The sequence below is a fragment of the Ciona intestinalis genome, chromosome 12 (assembly GCF_000224145.3).
Source record: "Ciona intestinalis chromosome 12, KH, whole genome shotgun sequence".
In the NCBI taxonomy this organism is placed as follows: Eukaryota; Metazoa; Chordata; class Ascidiacea; order Phlebobranchia; family Cionidae; genus Ciona; species Ciona intestinalis.
Window position 1 is genome coordinate 651,697 of NC_020177.2, and position 16,593 is coordinate 668,289.

The following is a 16,593-nucleotide window of genomic DNA, read 5'->3' on the forward strand; positions in this document are numbered from 1 at the left end:
GGTTGGAGCAATTGCCGTTAAGTGACTTGCCCAAGGACACATACACCCACAATGGTAGCAGCGACGAGCCTTGAACCCATTACCTCTGCGCTACAGGCAGGCGCGCTAACCACTTAGCCACGGCGCCGGTGTTTAATTTTAATTTAAGTTTAGCAATATGTTTTTGGGGTATAGTCTGAGTGTATGGGTTAACTAGGCGGAGTATTCTGACACTAAGCAATCAGCTATTACTTGTTTGCCTCGAAATATTTCTCTGTTCTTCATGATACCCACTGTAAGACTTTTTGAAACCAAAACTTCCAACTGCTGGTCACTAGCGTTAGTATAAGCCTCGAATAAAATAAAATAATAAGAGCGGACAGACGTTTTCGTATCATGAATATAATCTGCGTGGTTTGCTAACTAAGTTGTACAATTTTAACGTCCATTTTATCAGTAGAAAGACCCGAAATAGTCGCTAAATCGACGTTTCGTAAACAGCCAAATGTAAAATGTAATTTGGCGCGAAATTGTCACAGCTGGTTGCACTCTTGTCACGTGATCGCAATAAATGTTTTCAAACAACTATTAAATCCAACCGAACTGTAAGGAGTAAGTTCATAACGGAATCATGCTATACTAACAGTGTGTTGTGATGAAATTGTTATCCAGGTACAACGTAAGATTTATGGCACTCGCTAAACAAGTTGTAAAAGTCCGAATAAAATCAAGAGAGCCTAGCTTTAATGAAAGAAAACGGCGTCGTATTTATTAGAGCCAACACGTTGTGTCCATTGTTTTTCCATGTCCTGAACTTGTACCTCGGTTATTTTGTTCATGACTTGTGACTTACGCAATATTCTGTATCGGACATATGCCTCTGCGAAAAAACTGTGAGGAAAAATAAACAGAAACCAAATTTTGTTACTTTATTAATTATGACGTCCTAAAAAGAAAGGGGAACTACCATACTTTTGTTACAGATATTGACGTCACATTTTTCGTTGCACTGCGAATGACGTAAAACGTGACGTAACAATAAAAGTTCAAATGTCATTATTTCCTTTTGGAATTTACAATGACATCATCATATACGTAACAAAAGAGTATTTATCCCGATCTATATGACATCATAATCTGAGTTAGTTATTTTGTAAGAATCGGATGTCTTTACGAACAATGGCAGCATCCGGTGGTGTATTGTGATGGTAGCGTCTGTGGAAAAACAAATTCACTGATGAGTTAATTGATTGAATTATATTGAAAGTACGTAAAGATGGGACACCTTTTCTTTCTATTGTATCGTCCCATTTGGTGGTAAACAAAGAACATTCAAAGAATTATGAAAGTGTATTGTAAAGTGTTGTTGCTAAAGGTGAGTACTAAAGGTGTCCCGCCTTCTCCGTACTATAATATTAAAATTTCTAGACATTGCTTTTATAAACAGACTTTAGTTAAACCGAGGTTTTATTTAGCCCGAGATATACTCTAGACTTAGAGGCAAACGCTCTAAAGTTTAAAGTCTGAACCAATATCAACCTATCGCTGTTCCTGTGATATTTCAGGGACACTAAACACCCGTGGCGTCTGATTCATCAATGGAGTAGCCTGGACTCATTTTAACAGAATTGTGTCGCTATTTTATTAACGAGTTTCTAAAACAAAAAAGCCACGAGCAGATCTGCTTGTAGTTAGGCTCAGGTGGATTGTGATAAGCGAACACAGGAGTTATAAAAGCGCCAACATTATTCCCTGTCACGTGACTCACCTTCTCGCCCTACCCTCCTGGTCAACCAAAAATTTATGGAAATTCCATTCAATGTCGTTTGGTTGGATCGGTTCGTAGAACAATCGTGCTTTGGGTGCGAATTGTGACGTAACAACGTTGCATTGATCCTACAAAGGAATAGCAATTGAGGGTCAATAGTCTATTTCCTATTAAACAGTGCAGTAATACACAGCATAACACAACAATGACGCAGTAACTAACTCAAAATAGTATAGTCGAATGGGTCAGAAAATGTTGCTTATTTCTCTAAAAATTAGACCTATTTTAGTGGCAACGTGACAGCTGTTGCGTTGTTAATATAACCTTTCTTTGTTTTATATACAGTAGGATGGGGGAAGACAGAATACCTTTTAACTCTATTTTCTCGTTCCATTTAGTAGTATAAACAAAGAACTCTCAAATACTTATAAAAACACATTCCCACGACTCCCATAGACCGTTGTTAATTGTTTAAAAACAAACAGGATATTTTGATATTATGTGCTAAAGGTGTCCTAACTTACCCAACCCTACTGTATTACGTATTTCTTATAAACCCTTTTCCAAAAAATGGTCGAACTTTTTCGGTCTTAAAGTGTAATTTGAGTTTTACCTTTAGAAACTTAAAGAGAGGATGAGCGTTTTCACCGTTCACTTCAAGTTTTTCAAACATCGGAAAATTGGGTTGGAAACCACCACCGGGTCTTACGTGTTCAAGTATTTTGAGAATCTCAGAGTTAGCCCCAGGTTCCTGTGGAATAAACTTGTTAAATATATCTACATAGTATAGATTGATGCCCACAGTTGAGTTGCTAGCGCTATTGCAGTGTGTGGATAAGCCGGCATGACATTTGTTTGGTCATTTATATCCTCGTGGGTGAGAACTTGAATGACTTATCTATGGTTGCCACTCCCATGTCAACAGTTGAATTGCTGAAGCTATTGCAGTGTGTGGATAAGCAGACATGACAGCGTTGACGGAATTAGGACGAGCACCAACGCCTATACCGAATAAATACTTTAACTCTAGTTTAAATGCTACAGCCGTCTAATAACTGGAACACGGCAGTATAAATAAAAGAAATTTACACATTTTATATGTTTTCACCTGAAGACCGAACTGGTTACATGGGAACCCGAGGACAGTGACTCCTTCAAGTTCTTGCAGTGCATTGAAGAGAGGATATTGCCAGTTTGCCCCTCAGAAGGAGGCAAGATTGGCAATCATTAAGATTTCCCCTGCAATGCGAACAACAATCTAACCTATGCCCAATAATGGGTTATAAATTGTCAGCCATTTAAACAAAACAATCATTCTCAAAGTTACATACGTGGTGCCTCGTAGAGTCGTAGACTAGAGCGTTATTGCCCTACCATGCGTAGATAAATATGTAGCATTAATTGTTATAGTACCGGGGGTAAGATGGAACACCTCCAGTCCGTAATATTTAAATATCGTGATCGTGTTTAAACAAGAAACAACGCTATTTTAGAGTCGTAATGATACGGTTGCATAATGCTTTTTAAAGTTGATTTCTTTACTACCAGTTGGAATGAGAAAATAGAATGAAAAGGTGTCTTAGTGTTTTATTACTATGATTTTTCAATGTACCCGATGCTTACCGTAGAGTTGTCACATGGATGTCTGCCTATACACCAGAAACACATGGTATAGTAGAGTGGGGGAAGATGGGACACCTTTTCATTATATTTCCTCGTCCCGTTTGGTAGTAAACAAAGAACGTTTAAAGAGTTATAAACCATATCCTCACGACTTCCATAGACCGTTGTTAATTGTTTAAAGCACGATCAGGATATTTGGATATAATGTGCCAAAGGTGTCTCCCCCTACCTTCCCCCCACCTTACTATATTATTATTCTCCGTTCCATACAATTCTATTTATATCCAGCCCTTCAATCGCGTCAAACTGAATCTCACCTCTAAACTTGGACAACGGTACAGTGGTACCATTAAGCATAGTGAAGTTGAACGGTGTGTCGTAGATCGTCCTTGAAGAACTCACACATTTTGATCTTTCCCCAATAGCTCGATGAGCAAGCGCCGGGCAAAACAAAGCAACAACCAGAGCTAGAGCTACTCCGGTATGCCCCATCATGCCGAACTTACCCCAACTTTTATCTCAACTTTGAAATTAATCACTTAATCGCTTCGCTAAAACAATAGGAGAAAAATATGAATAAATGATTTGGTTACAGATTATGTCTTCACGACAAATGACGACATCCTTACTCTAAACACACATTTTGCATTTCGTATTAGCTGTAATACCCTATGTTCATATGGCGTCATATAATTACATCTGCACTAACAAAACGCTCAACGATTTTTAGTAGAGGAAACTTCACAAAACACGCCAACCGCCTGATGAAAAGCAGACTTTGTTGCCGCAGCGCGTCGTCTCAGAGATCTCACGGTTCATTGGTTCTTTCGAAGTCTGACCCCTTTTGCCACAAAGCCACACATACCTTGCATGCACAATGCATTGTAGTGACGTCGGTTTCCGCTACAAACAGACAAACCGGCATGACCAACTTAACATTGTATTGTACACGTCACAATTGGAATTATGTTAAACCTAAGGCTCCAGGAAAATAATGTGACGTAACATATGAATGTAATTTGTTTTATCCCGCGTGGTCGGAAAACAGCAGTCGAAATATTAGAAATGTTCCGTTTCCCATACTCCCAGCTTGCGATTATCGAGCAATTGTCTAAGTTTCAAACGACACATACGCCTACAACCGTACCAGGAACCGCGTTGGCAACTTGGCAGCAACGAGTCTTTGGACCACATCCCAAAACTTCTAACTAATTGTTTTCTTTCGTTATGTACTCTTTCAAAATAATGCTTTTCAATTCTTTACACGCGTGTCGTTTTCTTTCCCAAAAAACTTACTAATACAGTACTAAAAATGACCAGCGTTTTATGGTTAAGCTGTAAGAAGTCCTACCTTCTCTGCACAAAACACGCGACAAACTAGCCCCGCTGCTCTCACATCTGTAAGTTTAGACTGTTATGTAACGATCAAACTTCGAGCGCCGGCAGATAAATAAATCACGTGACTTTGCACCCAAGGGAGAAACATGAAGTTTTTGTGACGTCATTAGCACTTGTGTGTGGAATTTGCAATAAATCTTCTTTTTACAGAATTGCTGGTGTTGTTGGCGTAGGCTATCAGCTGCTGTGACTAAATGCCCACTTACGCGCTAACACTTTCGTAACCTTGTGGCCTTGTGGGTGATTGTTTTCAATATGGCTGACAATATAAACAAACTAATAGCACAGATGCGAGTGGCCGCTCTCCTCTGTGCTAATAGTGACCGCTGATTTAGAGCAATTTTCACAAAGTGTCTTGCTACGTAATATAGCAGGGTTGCGAGGACAAATATGCTCACAAGCAGCGTCGGGCCTTGAACCAACAACCTTTCGGTTACACGCTGGCGCGCTAATCCAATGGCCTAAAACGCCAGTCAGACACGCTGCTACAATTTTTGAAATTTACATGTATACCACTAGCATTGCCAAGGCAACGGTTAGGTCAGCTGTCGATACAAGCTTTGATACTAGAATACTACCCATTATGACGTATAATCACAAGATTCCGTTGCGATATTTTATTCACAGAAGACACCGCGTAGAAGTGTCAAAGTAAAATCAGTTAAAAAATTAGCAGGTAAAACAGCGAGGGGGAAAACAATAACCTCTAAATGAGGCGAAACGCACAATTGCCTAACTTTCCACCGTTTGTTAAACGAAGTAGTGAATAAGTGTATGCTGCGTGACGTAACAAAAGGCGAATGTTCGGAAACAATAAAAATCTTCGTCATTAAAACGTAAAAGGTGGATATCGAAACGGGGGATTCCTGGCAAATGAGCCCGTCTCGTTGCATATTTAGAAAACACGAATTTGATTGACAGAGGTAGACGAGACGACGTCATAAAACATCCTTGTGACGTAAAATCGTCATCGGTCAAAATCCACCAACTAAAATCTACTCTTTGAGCGGGAAACGCCGGCGTGACCGAATATATTAAAACACTAAACTTCTGTGCCGGACTCGTCACCGTCAGCTCGTAAATTGTTGACGATTTGTAAATCTAAGTTCCGCTTTCTTTGTTTACAGTTGGGCAGCTTAACAACAACGTTGTTCTGCTTAGAAGATATAAGTGGAGCTGTAGAGTTTGTTTTGTTGTATATGCTAACCACTGGTTTGACGTTCGGTGTTGAATGCAAAAGATTCCTTGATTGTGGGTCACTGTTTCTCGAAGCGGGGTAATCCCCGTAGTCGACACTTAGTTTTTTCACTTTCATTTCAATATTATCCGCTTTTGAACTTTTCCTCCTTCTCATAACGACGCAACAGCAGAAAGTCGCCGTGAAAATGGCGACAGCGAGTCCTACTACCGACACAGCAGCAATAACAGCGACGTTTGGTCCACTGTCGAGTTGATTTTCATCAAGAACAATAAATCTCATGTCCGTCCCATTATTACGCTGTCCATCATGCCAACCTGCGTGCAACATCTCGTTTGTGAGGCTATTTTCATTGGTTGGGCTGCTGCGTTTGTGACGTCCCACATAACGATTGTGACGTCCCATATTCAACATGGCGGACCTTCGAACACGGGGCAACGAATGTTCGGGACCGATTTGGAACAAAACCTGAAACGCAAGGTAGAGGTTGGCTTTGGGAAACAAATATTTTAAATTCTGGAATCTTATTAGTAATTGCTTTGAAACTGAAATCATTTTGTTCCTTAACACAATATCTTATATCTTTGCGTGGCAATTCTATAAGTTATAACATGGGTGTTCAATTTGATACAGCTTGTGCTTACCATCTATGTAAGTTTACATGCAACTGTATTTTAATATTTTCTGAATAGCTTACCAATCTGTTAGTAATCACTGGGTTGGGTCAATTTCCGTTTAGTGTCTTGGTATTTTGTTCCCCACCCACTAAAATACAATAGGGAGCATACCATATGCTTACCTGCATATACCACTGGTGGCCTGCCTCCACTTTGTAAAGCGAATCCACTTTGATGAGGAAACCATCCACACCTGGGATGTCGGTCATTGAAGCAAACTCTGGTTTATCGGCCGCGAAATAAGCGTCGAATGGAACATCGTGGAAATAACGATCTTCTGAATCGCGATTCGAACGATCCTGTGTGAATAGTTGGTTTATTATATAACTCATGGTCACTGTTGAGTTATAACATGGGTTTTTTCTTATACACCAGACACATGGTGTATTCATACACCTTATGGTCACTGTTGAGTTATAACATGGGTGTCTTCTTATACACCAGACACACATGGTGTATTCATACATCTCATGCTCACTGTTGAGTTATAACATGGGTGTCTTCTTATACACCAAACACACATGGTGTATTCATACACCTCATGGTCACTGTTGAGTTATAACATGGGTGTCTTCTTATACACCAGACACATGGTGTATTCATACACCTTATGGTCACTGTTGAGTTATAACATGGGTGTCTTCTTATACACCAGACACATGGTGTATTCATACACCTCATGCTCACTGTTGAGTTATAACATGGGTGTCTTCTTATACACCAAACACACATGGTGTATTCATACACTTCATGCTCACTGTTGAGTTATAACATGGGTGTCTTCTTATACACCAAAGACACATGGTGTATTCATACACCTCATGCTCACTGTTGAGTTATAACATGGGTGTCTTCTTATACACCAAACACACATGGTGTATTCATACACCTCATGGTCACTGTTGAGTTATAACATGGGTGTCTTCTTATACACCAGACACATGGTGTATTCATACACCTCATGCTCACTGTCGTGTTATAACTTGGGTGTCTTCTTATACACTATACACACATAGTTTATTCATACACCTCATGTTCATTGTTGACATGAGCTTCTGCTAACACACAGACACAAACACAGCACTTACCAATATAAGGAATCTATGTTTAAGATGTTTGCTTGGTTCAATACATCCATACTGAGGTCCGTTATTAAACACAGTTCCAGTTGGATCAAACTTAGGAATGTAACCATCTCTTCCCGTGCAAAGATAAACCTTCTCAAGTTGTAACTTGTAAGCACTTTTCAAATCTTGTGATGGAGTCCACAACACACGACCAAATATGGTCTGACCTGGAATAACACAATAGTGTTAATGACATCATAAAAGCTGATTATGATGTAACGACTTGTGTTGAAATGAAAACATAAATCAAAAGCATGTAATATACAGATGACTTTACACAACATAAATGTTACTTATATCTTGGAACATGATGTAAAAGCGCAAATTAATTAAAACAAACAAAGAAAAACCAAGCAACAAATCGATTGTCATTAAGTAGACGCTACAGTTATAAAAATAATATATAATACAGTCAACCCGCATAATCGGACCAGTTTGGCTTGGTCCCGACGTGGTCCGAATAAGCGGGGTTGACTGTAATTATAATAAATGTTATTTGTCTTTTTGATAAGGTTGAAAAGTTTGAAAAATATTAAAAACACAAGAACAGGATATAGCAACAAAACTTACCTTTAGTAAATGCACCAGTATAATCATATTCCGTCATCTCTCGGTCGAAATCTTCAGGATTCATCATAAACACTTTATCATTGTTACAAAGTTGGAAGTTGGTTTCCAATGTATAAACAACAGGTACCGGTCGGTTGGTTTGTTGGAACATTATGGGAATCTTAAATCTAAAGTAAAGATTTAGATTAAATATAAACCAAAAAAGCAAATTAATTCAGCGAAGTTATGTAACAAATTGTATTGGACAGGCAAGTTGTAAATTTATTTGAGCGCTGTGGCACTGTGGTTAGCCTGCTTGTATCTAGCCCAGGGTTATGGGTTTGAGGCTCAACGCTGGTACTATTGTGGGCATATATATCTTTGGGCAAGAAAGTGGTTCTTAATAGGTTGTCTTAATCAGCCATACAAATGCTGTAACAAACTCAAAACATATTTTCACTTACAACAAAAATCTGAAACTCATAAGCGAACACAAGGTGAATGAAACAGAACACCCGTGTTTTAACGACTGCCATCAATCATTTAAGGATAAACAAGCTACATTCAGTTATAGAGTTTTCTAGAACAATTATTTCTTTCATCAACATTACACCAAAGCCTTACTTCACTGGTGAATAAGCTGTGCATTGCAATCCACTTGGTGGGGTAGGTCTCCACTTTTTGGTCTGCGACACCGTGCATGGTATGATTTCTATGGTGTATTCACCGCTGTAGTCCTTCCTACTGTAAGTGCTGACAGCTCTCCATAGTTGATAAGGTGAGTCGAATGTATTCTCACTCCAAGTGTTGGTAAGCGTGAACTCAACATTCATCCCTGTAGGTGCGACAACTCTTGATGTCTGAGGGAAAACATTGGTTAGGGTTGGATTTTTCATTAGTTTTTGTTGAAATATTTATTTGTGAACTATTTAGAATTATTCTTGAAGTCTGGGGTGAACAGTGGGGTTTTATTTTTTATACTTTACTATGAAATATGAAACTCGGAGAAACTGAAGTTTAGGAAACGAAAAAATAAAGGTATTTTGGGTATATACAGTCAATGTGACAGCTTTGATAGATTTTTAGAGAACTCACAATGATAAAATTCGAGTATCTAAATACTAAAGCAGTTTAAATATAAACTAACTTTTTGCTTTTGATTTGACAGTTAACAAAGTACGCAAATATTATCTACACACACAATATAACATAGATATCATATACAAACTCACCCGATCAGGTAAAGTCCGATGGTTCTTGACGAATAATCCTCGAAACAAACCGTGAGTCTTGAATTGAATCTCAAGTTTCCCGTCATCTTGTAATTTCAACCGAAGTATTTGAACTCGTCCCTTCAACACACCATCCGTTTGAATGCCTGTGAACATAGAAATCTTGATTATAAAACAGCAAATTTAATATATATTTTTTTTAATTTGCAGGTAAACTGCAATATTGCCACTTTTAGACCTTCAAATTACAAACTTTTTTAATCATTGTTTATTATTCTTTGGAAAAGCAAATATTTTTACCAAAAGTGTTTTATTTTTACTAATGGTCGTTTTGACACTTATATATACATTGTAGTCAGCCTTATACAATTACACTAAATTGTATACACAGTATATATAACTCTACCAAAAACTCAAGCACTCCATATAAAAATATAAACATTCGAGTTTAAAAAAGTACCACCACAATAAAAATGTTTCCACGCAAGTTGTATGCAACACATCCTTACCTGCTCTGAACACTACGTTGCTGTATTGGAATGAGAATTGCATCTCAGTATGATGGTCTAACGCTCCCCAACCACGAGGTGCCGTCACATATACATATGATACGTATAAAGGAACCGAGACAGTGACTTGTGACATGGCTGCATCTCTTCTCTGTGGGTGTATGTATTTTTAAAGTCTAAATCACATGTGTGTTATATATATATAAAATATTAAAAAGTTGTTCAAAAAATTAAAAAAAACAAAATAAGAAAGCTTAGTTATTTATTATTCTCTAGAATAATGGACGCACTTCTAATAAAAGACTACATTTATTCCACCACTAAGCATTTGTTCACTCACCTGAAAATCTTGTTCCAACTGTCCATTACAAAAATCAATGAGTTCATTCATATGATAGTAAGTATCAAACTGCCAGATGCAACTTTTCAGGTTAAGAAACTTGTAAAGATCAATTGATTTTGATTCACGAACATTTGGATCGAATTGGTAAGGCTTGTCATACCCAGGTCCTAACGATAATTTGGAGAAATCTGTTTTGGTGATGAAACCAAGATCTGAAGAGAAAAAGAAAATTTTAAACTAAATTAGATTTCAAACACCTTACATTCAATGTCGGGTTTAAATACTTTTTAATAATTTTGTCGCTGTTTAGTGTCATTTACCTTAAATAAGATGACTTATAGAGAACGTTAAAATGCCACTACACATATATATATACCAGAAGATGTATTTTGGAAAACCAGTTTAACATTCTGACAGCAACAGCTTCTACAATAATCATATTATTCATTATTACTTACTTGTCCCAATACCCGCGTTCAATGCTTCCACACTTGTTGAATTATTCTGTTTGTCAGAATACATGAGATTTGAACATACATGTTGTTGTCTATCGATGGAACGAGATAGAAGCAATCTCAAGTTAGATATAGGCATTGTTGAAATAAGTGGTAACCTTCCATCTTGATGAGGTATCTTAACCTGTATTGTGAATAAATGAATGCATGAATGTAACATATTTATCCTTGAATAGCAGGGCAACAACAGTCGTTATAATATCAGTGTTCTGTTCCATACAGCTTGTGTCTGCTTACAAGTTACCATGTGTGTGAGTTTTAAAATGATTTTTCTCTTTTTGTAATGAATGACATATGACTGAAAATTTATAAAGCAGTCAAGCTAATATAAAGTAAACAACCCTAAAATATTCTTAAATATTTTTCCAAAATCAAAAAATTGAAATGTTTTTGCTGCAACTTTAATTCTCACCGAGACATGAATAGTGTTTGGGTGTTCCTCATCGGTAGGCGGGAGGTATCGAAGGTTTGCGATAAAACTTTGAGCTTGGAATCCTCTTTCAGACCCAGCCACTATCGGGTTATGACACAACCCACTGTCGGTTGCTATGGTTACCACGTTACTACGTAAGGGAGTTCCCCCAGTGTGTGTGACATCATCAACTGCTTGTGCGACGCAACGTATATGGAATCTGAATTGTTGCATCAAAATTATTTTCGTGTATTTAAATTTTTAAATTAAAATGTTAAAATTATTTTTATATATTTAACTTCTAACGCATAATATGTTTAATTTCTAAAATTTTTTTTAGGCATTCAATTTCCAATCAAACAGTATCTGTTGTGCCATAATATTGTTTTAACTTCTTTAAGTTTATATATTACAGTGAAAACAAATAAAGAATTAACGCATCGGTTTAAGCAACCTATGACCACTTTAGCCATAACTCCATTACTAACAATAAAACAATCATAAGATGTGATGCATAACATTACAACCAACTCCATAAACCTAACTATCCGCACCTTCTTCCAAAATAAATGCTGTCCAATACTTTGGTGTTGACGCTTGTGAACGGCGTGCTGTCTGTCACAGTTTCGAATGGAGGAGAACCCCCTTCTTGTTCTGTTGGCATGGCAACCTGAAATTTATATTTTGTTATCATTATCATTAAAATTATCTTACTGCATTGCTAATAAAGACATCTATAAAAATACCAAGATGTTCATTATGGGCGATCACATGAAGGATTACCATTTTTGAAATAACGTCATAAAAATTAATGCATTAGATTTTATTATTTTGCATTTATTTACCAAGAAGTTACTTACAACTATGATTTGTATGGAAAAATTGTTTTGCCTTTTTTCAATTTCACAAGTTCATCTCACGGTAAGGTAGAAAACCGTTTTAGTGGTGTTTATATAAACACTCTTATATCATTCTATGCATGGTTTATTTAAAGGTAATGCCTTTAATTTACAAAAATATAATCCAAGTCTTCTTTAACAAAAGGAGCCAATAACTCACCTCCCAACTAAACTTAATAGCAGATGAATTAATGGCGGCCTCCTCACACAAACTTTGTGTGTCAACATAGTTGGGGTACTTGGGATCACATGGGGTCACACATATCAAGGGGTAGCCTGGGGAGGGTGGGGTCTCTAATCCAACTGCCACATCATCATAGTGAAGCAATGAGACCTGGGTACATAATTACTGTATTATATAGAAATCTTTTCGAATACCATAGTAAAGATAATATTATTTAAAGAATGAAGAGAAGGGAATCAACTGCAAATTGATGGTCACTTAAACCATGATATGAGTAAAAGGTGTGGGAAAAGCGTGTCTGTTGCACCTAAAATATGGTAAATTCACATTTAGTTGTGAAAATTTAATAAGGTTTGAAGACACAGCATCAACAATAATGAATATTTATCCATGGTTGCCACTTTCATGCTCACAGCCTATTGCAATGTGTGGATAAACAGACATGACTTTTAGTTGGTTAGGTACAGTTGAGAATTGAGATAGTAGTTTACTAATAGGTACTACTAACTACTTTTGAACCAATACAAATAATATGCATTGAGGTCTCCCTACAGATACATCAGTAGATTAACATGTGGATATATAACAATCAACTCACAACAACAGGGGTTGATGGAAGGACAAGACTTCCAGCAGCATCTTTATCAAGGATGGTGATTGTTGTTTGGGAAGTTTTACCAAGAATCGCATTCACAGGTTCGTGAGGTCCCAGCACGATGAGGAAAGTTTCCTGCCACTCGGTGTCGATGTTGGGCAGAATGTTTACCTAGAATATAAACCTTATGCTCACTGTTGAGTTATAACATAGGCGTCTTCTTATACACCTCATGCTCACTGTCGAGTATCACATGGGTGACATCTTATACACCAAACACACATTTTGTATTCATACACCTCATGCTCACTGCAGAGTTATAACATGAGTGTCTTCTTATACACCAGACACACATGGTGTATTCATACACCTCATGCTCACTGCAGAGTTATAACACGGGTGTCTTCTTATACACCAGACACACATGGTGTGTTCATACACCTCATGCTCACTGTCAAGTTATAACATGGGTGTCTTCTTATACACCAAACACACATTTTGTATTCATACACCTCATGCTCACTGCAGAGTTATAACATGGGTGTCTTCTTATACTCCAGACACACATGGTGTATTCATACACCTCATGCTCACTGTCGAGTTATAACACGGGTGTCTTCTTATACACCAGACACACATGGTGTGTTCATACACCTCATGCTCACTGTCAAGTTATAACATGGGTGTCTTCTTATACACCAGACACACATGGTGTATTCATACACCTCATGCTCACTGCAGAGTTATAACATGGGTGTCTTCTTATACTCCAGACACACATGGTGTGTTCATACAACTCATGCTCACTGTCAAGTTATAACACACACAACACAAACCTTAAACGTCAACCTAGTCTGTCCGGGTTGGAATCTGAGCATCCGACTTTTTGGTTCGTAATCGGAGCCGGATTTTGCCGAGCCATCTCTGGTGCTGCATCGAACCTTCGAGAAAGTTTCACATGTTAAAAAGTGTATATAACCTTTGACATATAATTGAAGGATAAATATGGCACCTATTTAAAGAATTTATATGAAAACTCTGGCGCATGTCATTGACTTACTTTACTTATTTCACTTGCATCTCCACTTCTTATAACAGTCACTGATAATTGTCGGCGTGCTTCAACGGAGTCTGGTTCTCGGATTGAATATTCCGCTCGTTCAAACTCAATGGTCGGAGCTGGTAGAGGTGTTGTGTTAATAATAAAAAAGAAATCTTAAGCTGGGAAATAAATTAAGTTATCAGTAGCCATTATAACATTTTGGCTGAAAGATTTATTGCAAACACTATAAGTTTGAAATAACCAAAGTGTGTTTGTACTCGGAAGTAAATGGTTGTTATTCAAATAGAAGATACAACACAGTATAACAATTATTGCAATTTGCGAATGGATTGTCTCTAACTTAGTTAAACAAAGACGAAGATAATTTTAGGTAAATCAACTGTGGCCTAAATCTTAGGTCTCTACTATGACCAGGCTGATGTAAAACAGAAACCAACCAACTTCACTCACCATCTTCATTGTTAACAATGGTGACCAACACCTGATCTCGGTCCCCTACTCTTGCCCCGTACCACTCGTCACCAGAGGCGCTAGCAAGCTTGATACGAAATTGTTCACTTGATTCAAAGATTCCATTATCAATTATTGTGACATTACAAAAAGCAACCTGAATAAATTGTTGCATCGTAATAGTTTGAGGTTTACAAGATTAGATCAAGCAAGTAATGTTTCTTGCATCAAATTTTACAATGTAAAATATTATTGCGATATTACATTTAGTCCAAAAGAGATTATTTGTTTGTAATCTACCATCGCAGAATCAACGATCACAAACAAAAAAATACCAGAAGAACTTTCAGATTTGGAATATCTGTTGCAGTAACGGCATATATATATATTATATATATATATAACAATCACAATAAAACATTGAACTCAGCTGTGTTGAGCACTAGACACTTTTCAAATATTTACCAAGTGACTTGTAGGGTTAAAAAAAATAAAACTTAAAAAAAATACATAAATTATTTAAATATGAAAATTAATTCTCACTGTTTGTCCGGGATTGAAATAAACACGCGATGTTTCAGTCAGCGAACGCTCAACAAAATCTTCTTCCACAACAGCCGTGCTTTGTCGAGTATAACAGATCACTGATGTTCCGCTACTGATGTCGCCCGTGCGTTGGATCTTCACCGAAACAACTCCTGATGTTTCTTCAACCTCCACAGATGACTCAATGAATTGCATCAACGGAACTGGGAGGAAAAAGATGGTCATTAAAATAAAAGTTTTTAAATTAAGAAAAAAATAACAGCATTACACTTCATGATATATTGTGGATGTGATGGGTAAAAGTTGAATGAACTATTTTAGCTTATTTATGTGACTGATTATTTAATGCAACTATAATTTACTTAAGTAGGCTTTGAACTCAGAGCCCCAAAGTTTAAGTCATAATAAACACGTACCATCCTCAATTGTATCATTCAATACAACAACAGCTTCATCGGGCTTGATGAGTTGTGCCTTCTGGACGGAGTTAAGGAAAACAATAAATGTCTCATTTCCTTCCACTGTAGGGCGCTGTTGATCATCTAGGATGGTTAGGCTGCATATCTAAAGGGGAGGAAATAATTTTAATCTACAGTTTAGGTTGACAGATATACAGAGTATTGTAAGACTTTGATAATCTTGGGGAATGGATAGGAAAGAAACTAACAGTGTTTTTGGGTCAAATTGATAAATACATGTTAAACCAGAATTCTCCTCAGCCTACTTAGTACTTTACATACTTTGACAGTCTCTTCTGAACGAAAAGTTATTTTTGTTGATGTTGCCACAAAATCTTCGCCAGCAATGGCAGAAGGTGGGTTATTTTCTTTGGTTGAACACCATACGTCGGTGGGCTGGGACAAATCTGTGCCTTGTCGATGTACCTAAGGTGGAACGAATATGTGATTTTAATGGTTGGACACTTTGTAGTAAATTATGGACTTGGTTTAACAGTTTTATATTTCAGGCTTTTATATAAATTGTTTTTTTTTGGTTAAATATTTTGCTTTTTTTGCAGTCACATTCACAGAATTCCTTTTATGTATCCTAATTCCCTGGGTTCATGATCATTTGTTATTTACTGCATTTTTATTATTTACTATAAATGTACTACTGCTCGAAAGAAAAAAAATCCATTATAAACAGAAAGAAAGACTTAAAGTCACAAGATTTTATTGAAAGTAAAACTTACAGGGATGTCAACCGTTCCTGAATTTTCTTGGAAAACAAATCTACGATTAGTTAAGAAGATGCTGGGAGCATCATTTGGTCCCGTGATTGTAACTGTTGCCTGGAAAGATTGTGGGGGGGGTGGTTAGTGATGTTTAAGAGAAAGTCTACCATACAATATTATCACAGTAACAACAGTATTAACTACATACATTTATTTGTTTTGTGAATCTGACAGGCACTTAGGTAATGTTTATGCACGTAGACGTAACAAGTTAGTAAAGGGCTAACTCTAACCACACCCATTTTAATAGAATGCGACAGCAAATATTACTTTTAAAGTGCATGAAAATCAT

At 37.1% G+C, this 16,593-nt stretch overlaps 2 protein-coding genes across 5 annotated transcripts in view; both read right to left on the reverse strand.

Moving 5' to 3' along the window:
* Positions 1-893: 893 nt before the first annotated feature.
* On the reverse strand, positions 894-3,940 carry LOC101242399 (glutathione peroxidase-like). Its single transcript, XM_018814547.2, is given in 5 exon segments — positions 894-1,194; positions 1,748-1,875; positions 2,361-2,498; positions 2,856-2,986; positions 3,688-3,940. Coding segments are annotated over 5 exon segments (645 nt in total). The 5' UTR covers positions 3,863-3,940; the 3' UTR covers positions 894-1,121.
* Positions 3,941-5,370: 1,430 nt separating this feature from the next.
* The window catches only part of LOC100179503 (extracellular matrix protein FRAS1), a 58,977-nt gene continuing 47,754 nt past the window's right edge, over positions 5,371-16,593 (reverse strand). For all 4 annotated transcript variants that reach the window (XM_026837106.1, XM_026837105.1, XM_026837103.1 and 1 more), the window contains exons 58-77: positions 16,260-16,358; positions 15,808-15,951; positions 15,484-15,631; positions 15,065-15,270; positions 14,522-14,678; positions 14,069-14,187; positions 13,845-13,949; positions 13,012-13,179; positions 12,390-12,563; positions 11,885-12,000; positions 11,331-11,550; positions 10,862-11,042; positions 10,401-10,615; positions 10,061-10,211; positions 9,552-9,697; positions 8,944-9,179; positions 8,341-8,507; positions 7,732-7,937; positions 6,766-6,942; positions 5,371-6,434 (exon numbers count right to left, since the gene is read on the reverse strand). In XM_026837106.1, the coding sequence (XP_026692907.1) occupies positions 5,811-6,434; positions 6,766-6,942; positions 7,732-7,937; positions 8,341-8,507; positions 8,944-9,179; positions 9,552-9,697; positions 10,061-10,211; positions 10,401-10,615; positions 10,862-11,042; positions 11,331-11,550; positions 11,885-12,000; positions 12,390-12,563; positions 13,012-13,179; positions 13,845-13,949; positions 14,069-14,187; positions 14,522-14,678; positions 15,065-15,270; positions 15,484-15,631; positions 15,808-15,951; positions 16,260-16,358 (3,759 nt within the window). In that variant the 3' untranslated portion in view covers positions 5,371-5,810. The remainder of the gene's footprint in view (positions 6,435-6,765; positions 6,943-7,731; positions 7,938-8,340; positions 8,508-8,943; positions 9,180-9,551; positions 9,698-10,060; positions 10,212-10,400; positions 10,616-10,861; positions 11,043-11,330; positions 11,551-11,884; positions 12,001-12,389; positions 12,564-13,011; positions 13,180-13,844; positions 13,950-14,068; positions 14,188-14,521; positions 14,679-15,064; positions 15,271-15,483; positions 15,632-15,807; positions 15,952-16,259; positions 16,359-16,593) is intronic.